The sequence below is a fragment of the Anolis carolinensis genome, chromosome 2, assembly GCF_035594765.1.
Source record: "Anolis carolinensis isolate JA03-04 chromosome 2, rAnoCar3.1.pri, whole genome shotgun sequence".
NCBI classification, from domain to species: Eukaryota; Metazoa; Chordata; class Lepidosauria; order Squamata; family Dactyloidae; genus Anolis; species Anolis carolinensis.
The window spans coordinates 120705376-120721778 of NC_085842.1; the positions used below are offsets into that span (position 1 = coordinate 120705376).

A 16403-nucleotide genomic window follows, 5' to 3' on the forward strand; every position below is an offset into this window, starting at 1 on the left:
TGATGTTTCTTTTTACACATTGACAGATATTGTCCATGATTTCTTTTAAAAATAGGTAATTATTACTGAATATCACACATTAACTGTGGCATATGTGTAAACAAAATACAGCTGTGTCGAGTAAATTTGATGGGATTAGCTCACGTGACTTGACAAAACCTCCTTTAACAAAGTTATACCCAGATGTTTGCAATAATAAATTGTACTGCTTTTAACAAAATCAGTGTTGGCCCAGCTGCTAAATTTCACATCTCTGTTGAAAAGCAGATGGATTAGAAAATAAGGAACAAAGTTCTTGTGTTTCTGTGTTGCCTCTTTGAAAGATTTTAGTGCAAACATTAGGCCACCCTTACTAAGTCACACTACAGTGCCAAAGTTTGCTTATGGAGATGCCAATTTGACTTGCTTTTTTGTCATGCCATACAGAAGCTGCTGCTGTGATATGCTATCTTACAAGGTACTGCCTAAGGCAGCCCATGGAAATGGTTTTCTTCCATTATGATAAGGTGATTCTCATGGTTTCTTACAAAGACAAAATGATTCTTCCTTTAGTCTGCCCACATCTGAGGGTTACAACAACTGTCAAATCAGATAGCATGAATTGTTTCCATAATTTTCTCATTGGTCATGAAGTATAACTGAAAGTTTACTGATTCTTGGAGCTTGTATTGAACAGCTTGATTTTTTCTATATATATTTTTAAACCACAGTCTTTGAGCATTGCTGACAAACATTTTTTGTTACTATAAAATGTAAATTGGAAACTGAAAGAAAATTGACAACACAAGGCAATGTGGTTCTGAACCCATTTTGTGGCATCCTACTTTGTGTTTGAATAAATCTAAATGTGTAGTGTGCTATGAGGGAAATTTTATGGAAACAGCCAAACTGAAAGTGTTTAAAGTAATAGGACATCATTATATACTTAATAAAACAATGTGGTGTAGTGATTTGAGTGTTTAACTAGGGCTTTGGGAGCTCAAGGTTCAAATTCTTGCCCAGTCATGAAACCCACTGGATGATGTTGGGCAAGTTACATTGTTTTGGTGGAAACTAAACTGAAGATATTATCTGTATTCAGGCATTCTGAAACTGTGGGTTCTGAACATGTGAAAAGTCCGTTGATCAGGCCACCTTTCTTCCCTCTGACAATATGTTTGCCAGCAGCTACAAAGTTTTGGGTGATACGTCGTTGAGTGAATTCTCATCATTGAGTAAAGAAGAATTGAATCTCTCCATGAGTATGCAAACCTTGGTCCGTGTAATTACTCAGATTGTTCTTACCAGGTTCTCCAGCTAAGGGAACTGAATTGGTATATGTTTTTAAAGATGATACCTCAATATAGTTTAAGTGAGCAAAGCTGTCTGAATCAATTAGAGATGGCAATGGGGGTATCTCATATGACTATTTACAAATTTGGTTAAATATTATTTGCAACTGTTCTTTTTTTTCTCAGTCAAATATTGGTGAATTGAAAATACTATATGTGTGGAGTATTCATTGACATGTCTTCTGTGAATGAATATTTGACTTCATGGAAGAACCCCTCAGGAATCTTTGTTAATTTTGGCTGTTCTTTATTTAGGCGCCTCAACAGAAATAAACTGCAAGTTCTTCCAGAGCTCCTTTTTCAGAACACATTGAAGCTAACCAGACTGTAAGTATAGTTTTTATTTTTGGCATACTATATGTATTTTGTTTGGTCCTGAAGTCAGCAATTTGGGTTGTGAGGTTTCAGTAGAATGCCTTCTTGAAGTGGATTTTGAGATGTATCTTGGTTTATTGTACAAGATCTTTCCTGGGAAACAAATTTGACAGACGTTTCCTTATTTTTTTCGGTTTTTGTTTTACTCAAAATGCAGACATATTGGGAAACTGAAGTAGTTAGTGTTATATCTCTTTTTTAATACCTATGTTCAGATGCGGCCCTCTTACTAGATTTCTCACATGTTAGCATACTGTTTGAATCCTATAGCCTGGTTAATTTTGACTATATGGGTCTAGACACACATGGTGTGAGTCATTGCGGTGGATGATCACATTTATCTGTCCTCCAGTGGAGGAGAGGCCGGTGTTGCAATATGCCATGATGTTAAGTGGTTGTGTGTAGAGCTTGGGTGTTTTAAGCTCTCTGCCCCTATTTTCTTCCTCTCATTAGATGATGTTTGAACCCATCCTCCTGCAGTGGAAGCTTTGCTAGGCCCTTTGGGGCTGGGCAGAATTGTTTGTGTTTTTACCTGGTTTTTACTTACCTATCCTAGCCTGTATCTGGGCAACTTTGATTGTTGGCTTAGGGCGATGTCCTTATACATCCAGTCATTTGGCAGATAGCTGCATCTCTTGTACCTCTTCTATAAGAGGTACATCTGTCACCCATTTCCTGAAGGGGAGGACTCTACAACTGCCTCTTTAGGTCCTGTTGCCTGGGGAGAGGGGGAATAAACTACCCTTGGGAACAGCCTGGATGATTTGATCTCACTTAAGTCGTGCAACCTAAGGTAGGGTTCTTGGGTCTGCCTTCCAGTAGATGACTATACTGGGCGCAATCCGGTTACAGAGTTGCCCTTGGGGCTTAGATGGTTCACCGAGGGAGGGCTGAGGAGGAACTCATGGAATGATGTTTGGCTTCAGCTGATCCCATACTAGCGTGCTCCCTGCTCTTCCTCTCTTCCAGGTTCAACTCAATTTAAATAGGTTTTAGGTCAAATAAAGTAGCCTTTTTCAACCAAATTCTCTTTGTCTGGTCCCATTATTCCATGGTTGGTTATCAATAGATTGTTGTAACAAGTTGACTTTATAAACCATGCTTTGAAGTTTGCTTCCTGCAAACAAACCTAAGGGGTTTTTCCAGTTTTACTGCACAACAAAATGTTGTTAGTAGTAGTAGTAGTAATAATAATAATAATAATAATAATAATAATAATAATAATAATAATAATAAAGAATTTAAAGCTTCTGAACTGCTGGTGGCTATACTGGGGGAGAAGAAAGAAGCAAAGGCTTGACTCAGTCATATCATATCAGCTTGACATCTGAAAAATTTCAGAGTAGTTTGGGCCCACAAAGAAATTGATTGTGGTGTATTCATGTTGTGGTGAGTGTTTCACAATATTTAATCATCTCTTGCTACATTAAGGAATGCTATTATCTCCTGTGGCCCTTGAAGGTTCTTGCTAGATAGATGCAAAAATAAGCAGGACTACACTACTAAAATGTTTAATGAAATTTACAGCATGAAGGTAGTGGGTAAGATTAGTATAAAGGAAATTTAGAGCATACTTTCAGCATACTGAAAAATGCCAATGTTTGTGGGGCTGCCAAGCTACTTCCCAGCAAGGCCATGTGTTAAGACAGCACTGATAAATGATCCAGTATTTTTTTTTACAAATGTGTATCCTTATTTATGGTGTTCTATATTTACACGTGAGTCTGTACAGCCATATATATTGGCTGCATCCTGATTACTATACATTTTTTAATTAAGAATGTTTTTGACCATCTAGTAGGTAGATACGTTTGTTTTCTGCTTCCAGTCAACTACCGCAGTAGCAAACATAATTATTATGAAAATTGTATGTTAGGAATTTCATCCACATAGATACATTAAGTTATGCAACTGAATAAATGCTCATGTCATTTGTGAAGAGTGCCAATGCAACTCATATTATCTTCATAATATAGGTTTTCAGTAGGCGTTTTATTGAAGTCTTCTGGTTTTTACATGAAAGTAAATGGAAATATGTTGCACCCTTGAAAAACCCAAACAACTTACATAACTTTAGAAGGCTTGTCCCCTTAGATTGTAAATAAAACAAAGAAATCATTTGGACATCTCTGTAAAAGCCAAAGTTAAGAGGAAAGGGGCAATCAAACTGCAGCACTCTTCAATTACAGAATATGCCTGCAACTTCTATAATTATTTACATGTTGCTTTGTGACATCTGTTTGACATTACTGGTAGGAATATACAGAAGAGTCAACCTTAAAATGGAATGCAAAACACCCTGTTAAATGAGTTTAATTTATACATTATTTTAGTCTTTTTTGCTAAGAGGAGAAGTCTGGAACTTATTCCTCACATGTCCACATTTTCTTGAAGATTTGAAGTGTACTACTTAAATGATAATATGTTTTCTACCCACATGCTGATTGGGGATTCTGGAAGTTACAGTCTGGGAAAGTAATTTTTCCAAGCTCAGGAATTTTCTATGTAGCACACAGATAATGTATTTTGTATACTTGAAAAAGGAAGTCTTGGACCTTGAGTCAGAGAACCCCACAGAAGTCTGTAGTTCATTACAACGAAAACAAGCTTTTCTCCTTTAGTATGTTTCTTAATTGGGCAATGGACACATTGCTGTTGTTGTTGTGGTTGTTGTTTGTCATGGTGGGATTTGGGAATTCAATGTGGAAGCAGGCAATGCCTAACAGTTCAACCTTACCAAATTATTCTGAGTGGCTGCTTCCAGAGTTATTACTGTTCTTTGTGAGTAGAACCTCTGTTTTTTTTATTTCTTATGGGCAAACAGTTGAGAGAACTTAGAATATTTGGATGCAAAGGATGCTAGGTTGCCTTCCTATTTTGTGTCTTGAACTTTGGCAGGTTAATGCAAGAACTACTATATAAAAAAATCAACTTCACTTTGTTTTAAGCACTTCACGATTCTTTGAGGAAACCTAAATTGTGTAATACAGCAAAGTTTTGAATATTCTGGACTGACATGATGAATAACAGCCATTAATAATCACATGTCTCTCTGAATTTGATTGATAGCAAAATTTGAGTAGATACATATGTACTCAGACCTCCTATTGACTTTTGTGAATTTTATAGGTAAGATAAATCAGTATACCATTTTAAGCTATGTCTTGCTTTTTGTTTTCAAATGTCTCAATAACCAGGCAAGGAGATATTGATTCCAAAAGTTGTGCTTTCTTGCAGAACTGGCAGAGAACTAGACATTTTAAGCATTCCAACTGGAAATTTGATATTTCTACACTTTCCTTGTAGAGTGGTGGTTTTTTTCTATCAAAAAACCTCTAGAAGAAAAAAAAATCTCCAACTTATCTTTTGCCTTTTGTCATTGGACCATTTTTTAGTACAACCTAATGTAATGTTTTGGAAAGAGAACAAGAAAACTCTTGCCATGTTTCATTATAAATCAAGTTGTTGGGGAGAAGAAGTAACGTAACTGTTGCCAATTGATTGGCTTTCTTTGGAGGATTGTTTTGGGAACTGGAAGGGTCAGGCATTAAAAAAATTGCAATTAGTGTACATTAAACTATATGATCAGTTCTAACACAGCACCAAATCTTCTGTTAACTTGGTTCTCCAGTGGAAAGAAGCTATATTTTGACAGAGCTTCAGTTCAAGTTATAACACACATTATGACAAGGAAAAATATACTGTAGATCATGCTTGAGGATATTTATAGAAATGCATTTCTTTGCAGTTACTGTTCAGAACTCATGTGATTTTATGGTGTTAATCAAAAGTAGTAGTAGAATGGTATCAAGAAGCTTTTTGAATTTCTTGACCTCCTTCTCAAACCTCACCCTGAAGTCTTTCTTTAGAATAATGTGTGTTTCTGAGCCTTGTGTTATTGTGGGATAAATATTTGTTTTGCTGTGTTTGGTGTGGTCTGTCCACTTAACAACTAGGTGTTCTGTCATATCAATTTTCAGAATTCCTTGTTCTTAGGTAGGAAAATTTTTTCTAGATGGAACAAAAAGTGCCATGGCATAGTACAAGTGCTGCTGCTTCTCCCGGAGGACTTTCCAGATCCCAGGACCTCAAGCACACTCATATTCTTTAGTTCACTCTCAGTACAGTGGTGGTACGAGATTTGACAATATAATCTGTCTGTTAGAGTACAAATTCAAAACGTGCCATAACATTTGTTTTACATTTTATTTAGTCTCAAAATATATAACATAAAACTCTTGGGAACTGCAATAAACTTCCAATGTATCCCACAAATCTTTCTGAGAATTTTCCTTAAGAAATGTTCAGCTCTAGTTTTGGAACAAAATGTGAATGATACCAGCTTATATTATTGAGCAGGATTAACCTTATAGATTTTTTGCACATTCCCAGTGTCCATGGCAAGATGTTTAAGTAAGGTGGCATATATAAAAAGGTCAGAAATTCAACAATGAGGCATTCTACATTCTTCCCGTTTTTCCTACTGAGTGTGAAACCTGGAAACAAAAGTAAAGCTGAAGAGTGATTCTGATGTTGGGATGGGAAGGTTTGGCCATGTTACAAGTTTGTATTGGGTTCTCCACAATGGGGTCAGATAATGCTCCACAATTCATCCAGTATGGGTGTGCCTCAGTTTACAAAAAAACCGACAATGAATCTCCTTTTCACAAAGCCTTTTATGCCCAGCCAGCTGTCTTTTCTCCTCTAGTTGCAGGTTTTTTAACAGTTTGAACATTGGGATAGTGTAGAATCATAGAATTATAGAATAGTAGAGTTGGAAGAGACCTCATGGGCCATCCAGTCCAACCCCCTGCCAAGAAACAGGAAATCGCATTCAGCCTCTGCTTAAAAGCCTCCAAAGAAGGAGCCTCCACCACAATCCGGGACAGAGAGTTCCACTGCCAAACAGCTCTCACAGTGAGGAAGTTCTTCCTGATGTTCAGGTGGAATCTCCTTTCCTGTAGTTTGAAGCCATTGTTCCGTGTCCTAGTCTGCAGGGCAGCAGAAAACAAGCTTGCTCCCTCCTCCCTATGACTTCCCTTTACGTATTTGTACATGGCTATCATGTCTCCTCTCAGCCTTCTCTTCTGCAGGCTAAACATGCCTAGTTATTTAAGCCTCTCCTCATAGGGCTTGTTCTCCAGACCCTTGATCATTTTAGTTGCCCTCCTCTGGACGCTTTCCAGCTTGTCAACATCTCCCTTCAATTGCGGTGCCCAGAATTGAACACAGTATTCCAAGTGTGGTCTGACCAAGGCAGAATAGAGGAGTAGCATGACTTCCCTGGATCTAGATGCTATACCCCTATTTATGCAGGCCAGAATCCTGTTGGCTTTTTTCGCCGCTGCATCACATTGTAGGCTCATGTTTAACTTGTTGTCCATAAGGACTCCAAGATCTTTTTCATATGTACTGCTGTCGAGCCAGGAGTCCCCCATTCTGTATCTTTGCATTCCATTTTTTCTGCCAAAGTGAAGTATCGTGCATTTGTCACTGTTGAACTTCATTTTGTTAGTTTTGGCCCGTCTCTCTAGTCTGTTAAGATCATTTTGAATTCTGCTCCTGTCTTCTGGAGTGTTAGCTATCCCTCCCAGTTTGGTGTCGTCTGCAAACTTGATGATCGTGCCTTTTAACCCTTCATCTAAGTCATTAATAAAGATGTTCAACAGAACTGGGCCCAGGACGGAATCCTGCGGCACTCCACTCGTGACTTCTTTCCAAGATGAAGACGACGCATTGGTGAGCACCCTTTGGGTTCGTTCGCTTAGCCAATTACAAATTCATCTAACCGTAGTTTTGTCTAGCCCACATTTTACTAGTTTGTTTGTTTACTAGTGGTGAAGGTAGGTTGGGGAAACAGACCTTCTGTATTGGTTTGAGCAGTTAGTCTAAAGTAAGCAATTCAATAAGAGTCATAGCAGGGAAATAATGGGGTTTTGCTCTAACCAATCCTATTCTAGACATGTGTATTATTTATTTTATTTATTTATTTCCAACATTTATATCCTGCCCTTCTCACCTGAAGGGACTCAGGGCGGCGTACACAACTGGCAACAATTCGATGCCTACACATAATTAAAACAGCAATGAAAATCCAATTAAAACAATATAAAAATATAAAACATATGGTTAAAAATCCATTCATCCAAAATCCTTGTGCTGTAGCCGTAAATCAGTCCAGGTCGTCTTTATTAAGATAAATAGAGGTAAGGTCAATAGCACCTGCCTACAGAATCCTTTCCTGGATGTGCAGAGAAACAGAGAAGAGGGCAGAATGAATTTGCTTGCATCCACAGTTACCCCCTACATAGTATAGTTCTATCTACTAAAATTGGAAACCATAGTGAAAGTGGATGTTGGCAAAAAGAGAAAGAAAACATTCCTAGATGCATTTTGGAAGAAGTCTTCAAGATACCTCTAGAAGGTTCAAAATGTTTTTGTTTACATTCAGCCTTGGAAACCTGCTGGGTGACCTTGGGTAAGCCACACATTCTCTGTCCTAGAGAACCCTATGATAGGTTTGCTTTATGGTCACCGGGAATTGAAAATGACTTTAAGGCACACTACTACAACAACAGCGGCAGCAGCAGCATATGTTTGAAGAAAAAGAGTACTGAAAGATGCTGAACTGTTCTTTTTTGTGGTATAGGAAACTGTTCCTATTTCTGCTTCAGATACTCTATTTTCCATTAAAGTAGTAATATTTAAGAATAGGTAAAGGTTTCCCCTTGACATTAAGTCTAATCATGTCTGACTCTGGGGGGGGGGGGGTGCTTATCTCCATTTCTATGCCAAAGAGCCAGTGTTGTCTGTAGATGTCTCCAAGGTCATGTGGCCAACATGACTCCATGGAGTGCTGTTACCTTCCTATTGATTTACTCACACTTGCATGTTTTTGAACTGCAGAGTTGGCAGAAGCTGGGACTAACGGGGGAGCTCACTCTGCTTGCTGATTTTGGTCTGCAAGTTCAGCAGCTCAGTGGTTTGACCCACTGCGCCACTGGGTGCTTCTCAATATGTAAGAATACATCTGCTTTATTTTATATGTAGATGATTTACGCCACGAGCTGGACAGGGGGAGTGTGTCCCTGCTGGTTCTGCTGGACCTCTCAGCAGCCTTCGATATGGTCGATCATGGTATCTTTCTGGGACGCCTCGCAACTTGGAGGTACTGTTCTGCAGTGGCTCTGCTTATTCCTGGAGGGTCAGTCCCAGATAGTGTCACTGGGGGACTCCTACTTGGCCCCACAACCTTTGACTTATGAGGTCCCGCAGGGTTCTGCATTGTCCCCCATGCTATTCAACATATTCATGAAGCAGCTGGGAGAGATCATCTGGAGTTTCAGGGTTCGGTGTCATCTGTATGCAGATGATGTCCAACTCTGTCACTCCTTTCCACCTGTTACTAAGGAGGCTGTCCAGGTCTTGAACCGGTGCTTGGCCGCTGTGTTGGACTGGATGAGGGCTAACAAATTGAAACTCAATCCAGACAAGACTGAGGTCCTCCTGGTCAATCGTAAGGCTGAACAGGGTACAGGGTTGCAACCTGTGTTGGATGGGGTCACACTCCCCCTGAAGACAGGTTCGCAGTCTGGGGGTTCTCCTGGACTCATCGCTGAGCCTGGAACCCCAGGTTTTGGTGGTGGCCAGGGGAGCCTTCGCACAACTTAGACTTATGCACCAGCTGCACCCGTACCTTGGGAAGCCGGACTTTGCCACGGTGGTCCATGCTCTGGTTACATCCCGTTTGGACTACTGCAATGCTCTCTACGTGGGGTTGCCTTTGAAGAAGGCCTGGAAGCTCCAATTAGTAAAACGAGCGGCAGCCAGATTAATAACTGGAGCGACATACAGGGAGCGTACCACCCCCCTGCTAAGCCAGCTCCACTGGCTGCCAATATGCTACAGAGCCCAATTCAAAGTGCTCATCTTGACCTATAAAGCCCTAAACGGTTCTGGCCCAAACTACTTGTCCGAACGTATGTCCTCCTATGAACCTACTAGGTTGTTAAGATAATCTGGAGAGGCCCTTCTCTCAGTCCCACCTGCCTCACAGGCGCGGCTGGTGGGAACGAGGGACAGGACCTTCTCGGTGGTGGCTCCCCGGCTGTGGAATGCCCTCCCCAGTAGTGTTCGACAAGCCCCGACTCTCCTAGGTTTCAGGAAAGCTGTGAAGACATGGGTATGTACTCAAGCGTTTGAGGAGTAACATCTGAGGTCGATATGACGTGAATCAAGGTGCACACGAAGGTGTTAGTGGACGAATTTAACTATACATGCATTTTAAATTTTATAATTCATGGTTTAATAGAGTCTAATTACAGTTTTAATTGATGTGGTACTGTTTTATTGTTTATTGATATGTCGTTGTTTTATTGAATGTATTTTGGGCAATGTAATTTGCCGACTGTTGTAAGCCGCCCTGAGTCCCTCCGGGTGAGAAGGGTGGGGTAAAAATGATGTAAATAAATAAATAAATATGCACACATACTGTTTTTTCACCATGTCATTGGTATTCTTTTCTTTCTTTCTTTTTTTTTGTTCTCATATGTGATGTTTCTCACTGCTTTTTTCATTGTACCCTGACCATTTGAGCCTAATGGGAACAATCTCTGTATAGATTATAGCTTCCTTCTTTTGCTGCTGTTGCATTTTGATGGTATTGAAGACTAGTTTTCAGTGCCTGCTGACGATTGTCCAATGCATTTCCCATGGATTTGGAAATTGGTGCATTGCAGGTAGAGATGGATGAAATTGTTTCAAGTGTTATGGGATGAAAAACACAGTGAAGCCAAACTTTGCTTAGGAGACCAAAGCAATTAGGGCAGTAGCACATTTCACTTCACTTGAAATTCATTCTCAATTTTTTACGCTGAAGCAGATAATAGCAGCTGAAAACTTCAACATAATATAGCTAGATGAATTATTCAGTTAAAGTGTAAAACTTCTCAAAAGGATTTGGAAAGTTATATAAATATTTCTTTTTAACAGCCAATACCAAAGAAATATAAACAAGTACTTTTGAAAAATTGCAGAGAGAACTAGGGTAGCAATTGAGCTGAACACATAGAAAGCCAGTCCAATCCTGGTTCTTATGCACAAGGAACAGAAATTGTCTTCTTAGACTCTGTTTTCTTTACACTATTTGCAAATCTGGATTTTGTGTTTGTGCTTTTGAGTGTTCTTCTAAAATCCATTTTGCCATCAAAGTCCGAGGACTGTTTATTATTCACAGAGAGCAAAGCAAATATAGTATGCCTTGCTTATCTGAGGATCCAATATTTAGGGTTGCACTTACCCACACTCCCAATATAATCCCCCTGGATGTGTTTGTAAATCTCTCTGGCCTCCAGTGTGATTCTATGGTATACTTCTGGCCCAGGTATAGCCAAGCATTGAAGGTTCAGGTATTCATGGGGGACCTTGGAACATATTCCAAGAATACGGGGGCCATACTGTACTCAAAGACAGGGACCTGAGGATACTCCACAGCCTTGAGACCAAGGTGCAGCACAGCCCTGTGCTTGTCTTATTATCCACTGGGAAGCTCCTACTTCCTGCTGTTTACACCCGTGTACAAAGTGTGGCATATCCTAGTTCTTTGCCAAACTGCAGTTTCAATTATTACTCATTGTTGGGCATTTTGTCTAGGGATGACGAGAGCTCTAGTGCAACATCTGGAGAGCCAGCCTGCATACAGGAGTCCATCATACACTTTTATCACTCCATCAGCCTCTCTCTGATTGATATTTCCCCCAGCTTTTGCTAAGGCCAGCAACTTTGCTGCTCAAGGCCTCAAAGTTATATCTAGTGACCCATCTTTAGTCTTTGTGACAAGACTATTTCTAAGCTCTCCATTTCTCCTAACTCCCCACACCCATAGATGAAAATCAGTCATTTGAAATGTGCCTTGAGGTTACTTGGGGTCTGACACAGACAAGTTTGTATTTTGTAGTATGCAGTAATTCTGAGGGAAGAGGCTAATCTTGTAAGGCAAGTGCCTTGTGAGAATGTGCCCTTAAATTAAAGGTCTCGTCTCTGTCGATCGCAGGTGTTGGTAGCTCACTTTTTAAAAATGAGCTCAAAGTTATTAAGCTTTGCCAGGGCAAAAGAAACGTGGCCAAGGGAAGCAAGGGTTGCTATGGTTTTGGTTCATTCTGGAATGGGGTTTTTACTGTGTACAAATCCCAGCAGGTCTGTTCAAAAGATGGTAAATAATTACAAGGAACACCAAGTCTCCAGGGGGCACTTCAGGTCTGAAAGGATGTTCACTAGGTCAGAGGTGAGGATGACAAACTGCCGAGAGGCTCTTGGACCATTTATCAATCTGGAGCTATTTTTATTGCTCGAGTTGCGCTCTGACTCTAAATGGCATAATTTGAGCAAAATCATGTCTGGAAAAGTGTCTCTGGTTGCAAATTCTTAATGGCACCTTTCTGCTCAGTCAATTTCCAAGGCAAGGCAGAGGGCTCTGCTTATTTTCTTGAAGTATGAAAGGAACATTAACAAATTATTTGAACCAAGTCAGAAACAAGGGAAAGGATGTCAGAAAGTGAATAATCGAGGTTCCATCCTGAATTTTGAGGCTCCCTTGTGTGAAGTTAGCTACTCAAAGCTAATATGTGCAGATGTTTCCCCCCTAATATTACAAAAAGGAAAGAGCATCATCAGAGAGAGTTAATGTAAAATAATCATGAGTTTCAGATGCATTGCAAGCCCCCCCCCCCCAAAAAAACCCAAATGCTTGAAGTATGCTGACACTGTTTGTAGCAAAGATTGTGTTGTTTGGGATACATCTTCATTAGAGTCTGAGACAGAGAAATGCCCTCACCCTCTCCATCAGATTCAGCCAGGTCTCAGTAATACAGGACAGCTCAGCATGCCCATCCAGAATCAAATGCTGAAATAGTGCTAGCTTTTCATTGCATTCAGCAACTTGGGATTCAGCAGCACCCTTCTGAACTGAGGAAGTTTGTCATCTAGGCTGTTCAGGCTATTTGATCTGGGGGACAGTTTGTAGGCAACAAGCACCTAGGGTTGTTGTGCGTTTTCCGGGCTGTATGGCCGTGTTCCAGGAGTATTCTCTCCTGATGTTTCACCCACATCTATGGCAGGCATCCTCAGAGGTTGTGAGGTATATTGGAAAAACTAAGCAAGGAAGGTTTATATATCTGTGGAAGGTCCAGGTGGGAGAAAGAACTCTTGTCTGTTGGAGGCCAGTGTAAATGTTGTAATTAATCACCTTGATTAGCATTAATGGCCTTGCCAGCTTCATGGCCTGGCTTCTTCCTGTCTGGGGGGATCCTTTGTTTCACTCCCCTCTTCCATGTCACTGTAATTGATTCTTGACTCCATGTCTCCCTGCTGGAATAAAGTATATATGTGTGTGTGTGTGTATATATCTCCATTACTGGAGAATAGGCCAGAGTATTTGTGAACTGTGGGTGAAAGATTAGCCCAGCTTACTTTTTTATACTGATGATAAAATGAATCAATCCCATGTAGTGTTTTGAGGCCCCATCTACACTGACCATTTAATGCAGTTTCAAAAAAAAAAAAAAAAACCAGCATCCAAGAAAGTGTTTTTTCTGTGTAGATGATTACACAGGAAATCCTGGGACCACAGACCATGAATGTGCATTAAGCAATTTCTTTCACCCAGTTTTTTGGGAGTTTGTTGTCTGGCTGCTGTAGTTTGAAGCTAGCTTTGAACTGCATTAAATGGTCAGTGTGGGGTGGAGCTGTGAAAAGCAAGAAAGAATGCAAACTTGAAAAACAATTGCCTAGTTTTGCAGCCTGGACTCACTTTGCAATTCAGTGGCTGGGATCTGTACCAAAAGATGGGATAAAGCCGGTTCTTGTAAGCCGCTCCGAGCCCTAGGGGAGTGGCGGCATATAAGTTTGAAAAATAAATAAATAAATAAATAAAGTCTAACCACCACACCCCCAGTCTACCATGGTTTCCCATCCCAGTCTATAATCTTGTTGTTGGATCTGTGTTTTTAAAAATGATTTTACTGTTAACACCTCAGTAATTTGTTGGAAGGGAAACATAACAAATTGTGTGAGAGAACTGTCTCGTTCACACTAGTAATATCTTTGTCTAGCATCAGGTTATTTTGCAATAGGTTCAGACTTGTGAATAAAGGGATGGATTCAGGGTCTGTTTTATTGGAGGGAAGATCACCTGAGTAGAGTGCACAAAGCAGGAGGTAGTTTCTTTAGATTTTTTTTACCTCCCCCTGCATCACTGTTCTGCCAAAAAACCAACTCCCTCAACTTGCTGGAGCACATTTTCAGCAGTTGAAAAAGATATCCATTATACTGTCTGTGGAAGGAAATGCTAGATCTGGCAGGGAGGTGTGCACCTGTAAATTCTGTTTTAACTCAAATTCCCTTTCTGGCTGCAAGTGTATTCTTGCCGCATCATTTAAAGCAGTGGTTCTCAACCTGTGGTCCCCAAATGTTTTTGACCTACAACTCCCAGAAATCCCAGCCAGTTTACCAGCTTTTAGGATTTCTGGGAGTTGAAGGCCAAAAGCATCTGGGGACCCTGGGTTGAGAACCACTGATTTAGAGAATGTTACAATACATGGTAAAAATTTATCCCTCTCCTTCTCCCCTACATTTTACATGAGTATTTGTTCTGGAATTCCATGCAGTTCTGTAATTTTATTTGCACTTTCTTTGGAGTTTATGTTTTGTGTCCTATTAATAATGAGTGATGTATGTACTTTCCCCTCAGTGTTGGCATTTGATACATATTTTTTTTAAATGGATCACATATATTTTTTTAAAAGTCAGATTTCAGGCCACAAGCTTAGTGATAACCTTGCATGTGTTGTGACTGCGCCTTCGGGGATTATGGTTGATGGGGATGGAATTCGAAGAGGAAGAAAAAACCCTCGTGATGAGGGTTCACTGGAGGAGTTGCGCAGGAAGCGACTTAGAGAGCTATATGGGGGATCTTCTGAGGAAGATTCAGATGGGGAAATGGATGCTGAGGAACAGGTGGTGGCTGGGGAAGCGGGCACTGAATGGGCACAGCCACCGGAGATGTCTGGGGATTTGGGGTCTATGGATACTTCTGAACCTGGGGTTTCTGCAGGAGCTGATCCCAATTGGGATGCTTGGAGAAGGGAGGATGGTTCTTTAAGTGTTCATGGGGCTAAGTGTGGGCAGGATGATTGGGACTCCGACAAATTGCTAGATACTCCAGATCCACGAGCTCTAGCTGTGTGGAGCTCAGACTCTGAGTAGATTTGGGACACCTGGTGTTTGGGTGTGAGTGTTTGGTCACCCAGGAGGAAGGGGAATAAAATGGGAATGTTTGGCCACTGCACCTTGCGTGTGGCAAGGTGTTGCTGAGGCGCCATTGGGATCTCTGTGTTTCCATGAAGACTGGACTTGGACTATGATTTGAATCTGCTGTTATCACCTAGCTTGGCTCTCGCTGTGTCTTACCGTGGACCTGTTTTGGATGACTGCACCCTCTTCAGACCTTGGATCGGAATTTGACCTTGCTACTGCCTTCGCCCTGTGATTGATGACTACTATCGGCTTTTGACTCCTGGCTTGCCCCTTGGACACCGCTGTTATCTCCTGACCTGACCTTGGAATCCCGGACGACGTCTTTTCACCATCCTTTTGGAGCCTTCGGCTTTATCCACATTGTGGAAGCAGTCTACTGCATTCTTAGTTTGTTTGTTTGTTTCCTGACCAATTTGGTGTTTTCTTTTGGGAACTGTTCCTTTGAAAACTACAGAGCCGGCTGGCAGGGCTTGGACTCAGGAAGTGCAGTTTGCACTAAGTTTGTTTAGCTTTGTTTTTACCTGCTTGTGTTGCTGAATTATATTTTATGTTTGAACTGCTCTTGAAGCACTGATAGTGAAGTGTTTCAAGGTTTTTTCTGTGTTAACATTACTTTTTGGCTTATCTGCTGAATAAACTCTATTTTTGTTCGCTAATTGGCGTCTGACTCTTGACACATGTTTGGCAAAACATACACTTTCCCCTGTTAAATATATTAAGCTTTGATTTTGTCAGTTAGTATGCGGTTATGGCATTTGTTTTAGCCACTGAGTTTGAAATCTCCCCTCCTAGTATAAGACTTACTTTCTAGTCAGGTCTGTCTCTGCTGCAGCCTTCTTCAATCCTCCTTTTCTACTGCTTGATTTGCACATCCTCTGGTTTACTATATCATTGAATATTAAAGTTAGGATTATCCATGCCATTCTGTTCCCTATTTCTATGTATGGTTGTGAAAGCTGAACAATGACAAAACTGGTATGAAGAAAATCAACATATTTGAGATGTGGAGCTGGAGGAGAGTTTTGTAGATAATGTTGAGTGCTATAAAGATAAAAAATGTGTCCTACACAACAAATCAGGGCTGAACTTTCTCTAAAAGAGGACTTAACTGAGACTTTAGGTATGTTATGACAAGAGATAACTCACTAAAAAAGATGATAAAGCTTGACCGAGGTAAAAGGAAGTAGGAAGAGAGGAAGACCACATTTCAGATGGATCAACTCAATCAAGGAAACCATGGCCTGTAAGACCTGAGTAGGACTACAGATGATAGAGTGACTTGGAACTCTTTCATTCTTAGGATTGCCATAAATCAAAGGTAGTTAACAATAACAATAACATCTATAACTGTGTTTAGTAAGAAATAATTTACATAGCTTCACTTGT

At 40.4% G+C, this 16403-nt stretch overlaps 1 protein-coding gene across 1 annotated transcript in view; it reads left to right on the top strand.

The window, feature by feature from the left end:
* slit3 (slit guidance ligand 3) overlaps positions 1-16403 on the top strand; it is a 558157-nt gene that overhangs the window by 45787 nt on the left and 495967 nt on the right. Inside the window, exon 4 of the mRNA XM_062970473.1 lies at positions 1587-1658. Coding sequence (XP_062826543.1) covers positions 1587-1658 — 72 coding nt within the window. The remainder of the gene's footprint in view (positions 1-1586; positions 1659-16403) is intronic.